Raw genomic sequence first — 9,882 nt, forward strand, 5'->3', positions numbered from 1 at the left:
TTCTTTTGTCAAAGAAAAGAACTATTGTGTTACCTGGAATGCATCATTTGCTAATGAGATGTTTGGAGGTGCAAATTTCTGAAATTAATTGACCAAAGGAAATTTAAGCATGCCATGCCAGGGATGTGTTGATTAATTGCAACACCATCATAACTACTTGTAATCTAAAATTTTCCAACATCTTAAAATCTTCAAGAAATTAAACGAAAATCTGACAACAAATAAATGCAACTAAGCTTTGATGTTGATAATCTGCTTTCTTTTTTTTAAAAAAAAACATTTTGCTTGTTACTTTCAGAAAATGGAGGCTACTGGGGGCTAAGTATACTCAGAGTTCTATGGCCTTTGGTATGCTCTCTCTCCCCCCACCCCCCAAACACCCCCCCCCCCCCCCCACCCAACCCCCCCAAAAAGAAAAAAAGAAAAGAAATACCATCCTTGCATTTGTTCCTATGTGCATACTTCATTTTCATGGACATTGTGGACTCTTCTTTTTTTGATTTCTCTGGGGCTATGTAGATATTGGGGTCATGTTTGGGGAAGAGAACAAGTTCAACAACAACGATCAAGCGCTCAGTTTCTGCAGATCAATTGGGAGAATTCATTCTAAGAACAGCCACTCTGGAATGGCATTTCGAACAGTGTGGGCAATTTCCAAAACATCACTAACATTCGCACCCCAAGCATTGGCATCCTTCAGGCCTTTGTCTCTTAAAATCCCCATAAGTGATGGATATCATGAATCCCTGTGTTTGAATTACTGTCATTTATAATACACCCAACACTTCATTTCCAGTAGTCAAAGAGGAACATTTGGTTGGGACACAAGGGATTTGTGCATATATTGAAAATTATTTTAACAGGGAAGTTGAGCAATGCCTGACCTTTGTGTCAGTAAACAGTTTGCTGAGTCTGAGATGGATCTCAGCACTGCAATGCAAAATAATTTTGCAACCCATCTGAAAGTTTCCTCTCGGCTTATTATACAATCACCACAGGATGTGTACTGCCCTTTATTACCTGGATTACCTGATGATGTGGCAAAGTATTGCCTTGCACTTGTTCCACGTTATTACTTCCCTGTCATGGGTGCTGTCTGCAAGAGATGGATGGGATTTATCCAAAGCAAGGAGTTCATCATTGTAAGGAAAGAGGCTAGAAGGCTTGAGGAATGGCTCTATGTCTTAACTGGTGATGCAGAGGGAAAAGGGTGTCATTGGGAGGTTTTAGGCTGCTTTGGGGAAAAACACCAGCTGCTGCCACCAATGCCTGGTCCTGTAAAAGCTGGTTTTGGAGTTGTGGTTCTTGATGGCAAGCTTTTTGTATTAGCTGGATATTCAGTTGATGCTGGAACAGGGTGTGCTTCAGATGATGTCTATCAATATGATTCTCGGCTTAACAGGTATGTAACATGTTGCTATTTTTGTTCTCTCTTTTTTTTTTTCTCCTTTTTTCTTTCTTTAAGGACTTTTCTTCTCAATATTGGCTAAGAATGATGTTGAATTAGTAAACTCTAAGTAAAGGTACTTTCAGATATAGCATCTGCTAACTTCCTTTTTGTGGCATGGGATTATTGTTACATAAGCAAGATGCTTCCATATGAGCTCTTTGAAATGAGGGATATTTATCAAATTTTCCTATGTTTATTTGTAGTTGTTGAAGGTTGGTCTTGTTCCAGCAGATCACTATGTAGCTTGTTATGGTTTCTACTGATTACAAGTTTTAGTATTTGTAATGCATGTTGTTGTAAATAGTACATATTGTTGTTATTATTTTTATATCAAAGATGCTAATAACCTGTAACAACCAAGAACGGCCAAACCATCTTGAATTGCACAGTTCGGGCTGGACCGACCTGAACTGGTCAGTTACCAGGATGAAACGGCTATTCGGGTGAGCATAGGCATTGAACCAGCCTGAACTAGTCTGAATCGAGCAGAACCGCCAATTCCACTTGATTGGAGGCCCATACCACCTCAAGAGGTAGAGAAGGCCTTCTGTTCCTTCTTTGCCTCCTCTTCTTTATTTTTGTTCAAGGAGAAAAGGAACTAGATGTTGATTTGGATTTTATGTTTCAAATTGATTTGATAAATGTATTTTCAATTATATGTACTCCTGCACATTCTCTATGTCAAATATATTATAATTGCATATGATAATTGATTAAACGGTCTACTGAGACCAATATGACATAGGAAAATATTAAAATAGCATTGAAATCATAATTCAAACAACCAGAATCATTAAGATGATTCCCCAAAACATCAATATAGCATTAAAATAATCCCTTAAAATAAAGCAGTTGAATGAAAAAACATTAAAAAGATAAAAAAGGTGTACCGGTACAGAACCAGGACATCATAGCATACCATCTTTCGATATGGTACGAGTAAGTGCTGTACCGCACCAGTCACTGACCAGTATGTCTCCCAGTACTAGTTCAGCAGACCTTGGTATGAACATTCATCTAATGCTGGCTTGAAGTTGGGTAACATAGTTGGCTTTGTGTCCTTTTTGAGCTTCCTGCTATGACTTAAGACTTGCATCCTCTGGTATTGTTGAAAGGTGCATTGGTAGCTAATTAGTCAAGTAGCTTCTTTATTTTTCACTGATAAAACTTTTGTAGAATTCAAAAGAAATTTTATCCAAACTTAATTGTGGCAAAAAGAGGAAGCTTATCAAAAAATACATAGTCCACAGAAAATATCTATTTTTAGTTTAAAAGAAAGAAAACAAGGCAGTTTTTTGGAGGGTGAAACTTTAGGATGCCAACTTGATGGGATTGCCATTCTGAACTTGAACATGAAGCCCACGTGAGATTCAGGTTTGAAATGGTACTTGACAATGTTTCTTCATTCCAACTAAAGGAAAAAAAGAAATGCCTGTTCTTTTATCTAACCACCAGTGTCAATGAATCCAATGTTCTAAATGGCGACTCATATCTTCTGGTTGTAAAAGAATTCATGTCAATTTTTTTGTAGAATGAGATTTTAGATGATGTAGAATAAACTGTTATCTTGAAAGTAAGTTTATAAGTGTACTCCTCTTTTTTTTTTTTTTTTGGATAAACTTGCTTCAAAGCATCATGTATCCAAAACTAGTGAGTTTTAGTCAAATCAGTTTAGCCTTTATTTATAGTTTTAAGATTTTATGTATTTTAACAGTTCTAAATACATAAATGGATCCTCCTGATATAACCATCAAAAGGTAGTAAACATGAAGCTCCATTCTGCCTTCAGCTTTGCAATATTAAACTATAATCTTTCTTTCATTAGCACAAAACTGGAGTAGAATTAACAATCCCATGGTAGCTTGCAGACATATCGTCCACATCAAGCTTGATTAGATTGTTAGACACTTCTCCAGTTGCAGTAGATGGTGCTGGGGGCTGGTGCTCTAGCTTCGGCTCCCATTTTATGTTTCAGTTGCCTACCTGTAGATATGAGAAATTTGTTTCTCCTTCCAGTGGCAGCTTGGCATGCATCAGACCATCAATCAATGAAACTTATCACACCAGTATGTTGAAAGAAAAAAACCATCATTGTTGCATAATCACATCATATGATGTCTTTCATGTCAATAACAAAATATCAGATATGATTTGTTACCACAACCTATGGTTCTATTTTTTATTGAACTGAATGCAAAGATCTTTGAGGATTACTTTGTAATCGGCAGGTCATCCCACCACCATGGTGTTGCTGTTATCACACCCTGACTGTTCAACCAAACCTGCCAATGCATAGCATTTTATGTTTGTCATGATGGCAGCTGTGTTATTTGATGTGGGATTGTTAGTATTTGAGGTTGAGTTGGTATGGTGTTGCATGGTATTTCTTTTCTTTGTTTCTGTAGATGTGTGGGGGGGACTTATCTGGTCAAGAAACAGGTGGTTCCATCTTTTATTCACCAATTGGTCACTGGTTTTATGAGGCACCACCTTTTTCTTTTTTTTTAATAATCTGTAATGGAATGCTTATAACAAGCCAATAAATAATAATTGATGCACTTGCAAGTGATTGTATGCCCTCAGCGTAATTGCTATTACCTATTTTTCAAACTTGTCATTACTATTTGGTGAATGTCAGTTTCCTATGTTGTACCGAACTTTAAGCTTGTGCTTTGCACTTCAGTCTCTAGGCTGTTGGAATTTACCTTTCTTTCCATTTACCCTGGTACCTGTGAAAATGATGCTTTTCTTTCAACTTGTGATTTATGTTAGTGATACTCTTTGGTGGCAGATGGAGCATGCTAGCCAAGATGAATGTTGCTCGCTATGACTTTGCCTGTGCTGAGGTCAATGGTGTAATATATGCTGTAGGTGGCTATGGATCTAATGGTGAGAGCTTATCAAGTGCTGAAATGTATGACCCTGATAAAAACAAGTGGACCTTAATTGAAAGCCTTCGCTGCCCGAGGTGGGGCTGCTTTGCCTGCAGCTTTGAAGGCAAGCTCTATGTCATGGGTGGACGTTCAAGCTTCACAATAGGCAATTCGAGGTTTGTGGATGTGTACAGCCCTGAACAGCACACTTGGTGTGAGATGAAGAATGGGTGTGTGATGGTCACTGCACATGCTGTGCTTGACAAGAAACTATTCTGTATGGAGTGGAAGAACCAGCGCAAGCTGGCGATATTTAATCCGGTCGACAACTCATGGCACAAGGTCCCAGTGCCACTTACTGGGAGTTCAGCCATAGGGTTTCGCTTTGGGATACTTGATGGCAAACTGTTGCTTTTTTCGCTGGAGGAAGACCCCGGGTACCAAACACTGCTGTATGATCCAGATGCTCCAGTGGGATCGGAATGGCAAACATCTTCACTCAAGCCTTCTGGTTTGTGTTTGTGCAGTGTGACAATTAAGGCTTGAAGTCTTTTGAAGATTCAATGGATAAGCTGTTGTTTTTTAGTGTGCTTCTGCTTAAGGTGTTGTCAGATGTCCTGTTCTCTTTCTTTTTAGGTTGCAAATGAGACTAGACTTGTTTACCTTCCTGTGTTATGTGCGATGTGTGAAGTGCTAATGTGGTTTCCATTTAAGTCATGATTACCTTGATTTGATAATATATTGGTTGCAATTATTTTTCTATATTGGCTCTCTTAAACTTTGTATTGCTTACTGTCCTTATTATTGGATGAGTGGTTGTATTAGTGTAATATAAGTTGGAAACAATTTTGGCATCAGGTACAATATTATTGGAAAGGAGCCCTAGGCAATATATGCTGGCAGAGAAGTGGAGCAGGTGGACTAGGGCCTGGTGGATGCTTTTATTTTGAGTGCTGGAGCACTACTCTCATGACTCTTCACTGTGACATGTTGAATCACAATTGCAGATCAAAGGTCTTGAAGCATAAATAATAGTTGGATGTCACATTCAGTTAAACTTTAAATCCAAATATTCCAATTTTAGTATTGAAATCATAGCCATCAAGCCATGTCCCAACTATGTGGAGAAGGCTATATGAATTTTTGGTCACCAACCATTCCTATCTGATGTTATCTCTAGTTTAATTTTATTGGAACAATTCAATCAACCCCCGATTCCGACTCTGAATCGGCCTCATGGGCATAAAATGCCGACTAACAATCAATTAGCCAACCTAGAGTTGGCTATCTTCAGCCATCGACCAACTTAGCTACAACAACTTGGCTAATCTTAGACCAATGGCCATCGGTATATCAAAGTTATCGATCGATGTTAATTCGGATCTCCACGACTACTACCGACATACAATCATTATTACCGACATACAGTCGGCTTACCTGAAATTGCCAGTGTAGGAAAAGCGTAATGGCCAGAACATGATTAGTGGCAAATATAACCACCCACCCCACGAACACATGATGTCAGAATGTACGGGATTCACGAGTCTAACCGTTACAGACGGTTACCAACTACTCATCTATAAAAGAAGATAAATGAACAGCATTTGGTAAGTCACTTTTGGGCTAAGACTCTGTCATTTTCAAAATTCTATCTGCTATTCACCACTGCCCACTGACTTAAGTATCGGAGAGTCTCCGCCGGACATAATCCGGTCAATGCGGACTTCTTTTGCAGGTGCTCTTCTCCGATGATGGGCATAACAGGGGATTAGCAGTAACAGATTGGTGCACCAGGTAGGGGGAAGATACAAGTAACTATGGCTAAGATCAAAGCTCAACATTCAACGGGATCTGCGAGACAATCTTCCAGTCGGAAAGATATTCCTCCTCCCCCATTGGCAGAGTCCAGCTCTTCGTGTCCTGTAGTCACAACGGACGTACAAATTGCTGCCTTGATACAGCAAATGAAGGTATTAACAGAGACAGTTTACAGCCTCCAATAGCAACAAATACAACAACAGCAGCAACCGCCGGTGCAGGAGCCGGTGGCTCATTCAGTGCCGTCTAGGTACAACTGCCATCCTACACGACGTTCACCCTCCTCATCTCCAGAGCAGCGGCTGCCTCGACACTCTCATCGAGACGGACAACCACATTCTCTACATTCCCATCGTGCCACCTATTCTTCATGGCGTTCTTCCTCTCCTTCCTATGTACATAGTATCAAGAAGGAAAAAAGGTCATGTACACTTTTTGCTTCTCCATCCTCAAATTCTTCGGGAGACTCTACCCCCAGATTGTCTCAGTAGCGATGGCTCGACGATTATAAGCGTAAGTTCAAAGAGATCAACCACCAACTTGCCCAACTGCAGGTGCAAGATCGAAAATCTTCCAGCGACTACGACTTCCACACTACCCAACCTCTCTCTTAACGCATCCTGAACGAGCTGATTCCGTCTCGATTTAAGATACCACAAATGGAGCCATATGATGGCTCCACCGATCTAATTGATCACCTAGAGAGCTATAAGGCCCTCATGATGATCCAGGGGGCAACCGACGCCCTCTTATGCATTAGCTTTTCGATGACTATTCGGAAAGCTGCTCAAGCCTGATATTCTGGACTTCAGTTGGGGAGCATAAACTCCTTCGAGCAGCTCAAATATTCTTTCGTGGCCCATTTCAGTACTAGCTGAAAGGTGCCACGGACATCAGACAATCTCTTCTCCATTAAACAAGGCAAGATAAAGACGTTAAGAGATTTTGTGGCTCGCTTCAATGCGGCCACACTTGAGATCAGGGACCTCAATGAAGATATGGTCATATCAGCCATGAAGAGAGGTCTGAGGGAATCCAGATTCATCTATTCTCTGGATAAGACTCTCCTCCGGATCTATACTGAACTTTTAGAGCGCACATATAAATATATTCGCGCGAACGAAGGTGCTTCTGATCGACGTCAGATAGAAGAAAAAAGTCAAAAAAAAAAAAAATAGAGCTCCGACCGAATCAAATCGATCAATCAGCAATAAGCGAGCTTCACCTCAACGACGGAGTTCAAAGCCGAACAACTATAGCAGGTATGACTCTTATACTCCTCTTTTTGCTCTCCGTATGTTGATTTTGATGGAGATTGAAAGAAAGGAGTATCTTCGACACCCCTCGCCAATGAAAGGACCATCGAGGAGCCATGACAGAAAGAAGTACTGTTGGTTTCATCATGATCATGAACACGATATCGAATAGTACATCCAGCTCAGGGATGAAATAGAAGTCCTGATTCAATGAGGCTATCTAGAAAAATTTCGACGAGATCGTCCGACTCAACCTCCATCGACAAACAGCCTCAGCCACATAATGAGAAAACAATCAACAATCGATCAATGACGAAAATAATCAATATGATCTCTGGACGACAGAAAGACTGGAGGGTAACTTCTGAATAAGAGTCAGCAAAAAAATGATGACTTGATAATGTAATTTCTTTTTCGAAAGATGACGTTTGGGGAATACAAACTTTCCATGATGATACTATCGCTGTCTCGACGATGATAGCATATTATGATGTAAAAAAAAATTAGTTAATAATGGAAGCTCAACTGATGTTCTATTTTACTCAATTTTTTTCCGAATGTGACTACCAACTGACTGACTCAGAAGAGTCTCGACGCCATTAGTCAGTTTCACTGGAGATGCAGTTACCATGGAAGAAAAAATTACTCTCCCACTAACCGCAGAAATAGATCCACAATAAAGTACTGTTCTCCTAACATTCAGTCATCCAAGTTCCATCGGCTTACAATGCCATACTTGGATGATCTGGACTTAATGCCCTGAGAGTAGTAGTTTCGACATATCATTTACTAGTCCAATTTTCAACAAGAAATGGAGTCGGAGAAATACATGGAGATCAACAACTTGCTCGATGTTGCTTCCTGATCTCCACAAAGAATAATCAATCTGAAGATACTTTGTCCGTTGATAAATTGGACCAACGAAAAAATGAAGAAAGGGATGAACCAGCCGAACAACTGGTTTTTATCCCGCTGAAAGAAGAAGATCTTGAAAAGATGGTCCAAATTGGATTGCAGTTGTCTGATCTGGAGTGGCAACAACTGGTGAATCTATTAAGAGCAAACATCGATATTTTTGCTTGGTCGACAATGGATATGCCAAAAATTTTTTCGAAAGTAATAACCCACCGACTGAACATTGATCCTAAAGTTAGGTCAGTGAAATAAAAGAAAAGACCTTTTGCTCTTGAAAGGCAGAAGGTTATCGACGAAGAAGTCGACAAGCTCCTCGCGGCTGACTTCATCAGAGAAACTAATTATCTCGATTGACTCGCCAATATGGTGATGGTGAGAAAAGCTAAAGAAAAATGAAGAATCTGTATCAACTATACAAATCTAAATGAAGCTTGTCCGAAGGATAGTTTTTCTTTATCAAAAATCGACCAACTAGTTGTTGCAACTTCGAGACACCGACTCTTAAGCTTCATGGATATCTTTACAGGTTACAATCAGATTTGGATGGCATCCGAAGATGAGGAACACACAGCCTTCATAACCGACAAAGGTATCTACTGTTACAAAGTAATGTCATTCGGTTTAAAAAATATCGGAGCTACTTATCAACGGCTAGTCAACAAAATATTCAAAGTACAAATTGGGCAAAATATGAAAGTTTACATTGATGATATACTGGTGAAAAGTCTTCAAACTTCTGATCATATTCGGGATCTGAAAGAAGCCTTCAGCACACTTCAACGACATCAAATGAAATTGAATTCGACTAAATATGCATTTATAGTAACTTTCAAAAAAAAATTTGGATTTCTTGTGTCACAATGATAAATTGTAGCCAATCTCAAAAAAATAAAGGCTATCATCAATATGAAGCATCCAAGCTCCAAGAAAGAGATACAACAACTTAATAGAAGGATCACCACACTTAGTCGATTCATCTCAAAATCGACAGAAAGATGCTTGTCCTTCTTCAAGATCTTGAGACAAGCAAAAGACTTCTAATGGTCAGATGAGTGCTGACAGTCCTTCAAAGATCTAAAAGTATATCTGGCATCTCCACCATTGCTTACAAAACCAAAGGTCGGAGAAACTCTGTATCTGTATTTGGTGACTTCGACAGAAGCAGTTAGATCGATATTTATTCAGGAGGATGAAAATCGAATTCAACGACCTATTTACTACACCAGTAAAGTACTTCATAATGCTGAAATAAGATATTCAAAGATGGAAAAGATGATCTACGTCCTAATCATATCATCACAGTGACTTTGCTCATACTTCCAAGCACATCCCATTATTGTCTTGACAGATCAACCGTTGAAGGTAATTTTATACCGATCTAATACTTCAAGATGAATGATGAAATGGGCAATAAAACTCAACGAGTTTGATATTCAATATCGTCTATGTCCATCGATGAAGATACAAGTTTTGGCCGATTGTATTACCGAATGTACCATACCTAACAATAATCTTGAGGATGAATCCAAAAACAAAATAAAGTAAGTTGAAACTCTCGAGCTGGACTTAA

General features: G+C 39.3%; 1 protein-coding gene across 1 annotated transcript; it reads left to right on the top strand.

Annotated features, from left to right (window-relative positions):
• The first annotated feature begins 546 nt into the window (after window positions 1-546).
• LOC105032446 (F-box/kelch-repeat protein At1g67480) lies at window positions 547-5,085 on the top strand. The gene is made up of 2 exons (XM_010906900.4): window positions 547-1,402; window positions 4,242-5,085. The coding sequence occupies exons 1-2, from the start codon at window positions 876-878 to the stop codon at window positions 4,867-4,869; spliced, it is 1,155 nt and encodes a 384-aa protein (XP_010905202.1). The 5' UTR covers window positions 547-875; the 3' UTR covers window positions 4,870-5,085.
• The last annotated feature ends 4,797 nt before the right edge of the window (window positions 5,086-9,882 follow it).

Source organism: Elaeis guineensis, chromosome 1 (genome assembly GCF_000442705.2).
Source record: "Elaeis guineensis isolate ETL-2024a chromosome 1, EG11, whole genome shotgun sequence".
Classification (NCBI taxonomy): domain Eukaryota; kingdom Viridiplantae; phylum Streptophyta; class Magnoliopsida; order Arecales; family Arecaceae; genus Elaeis; species Elaeis guineensis.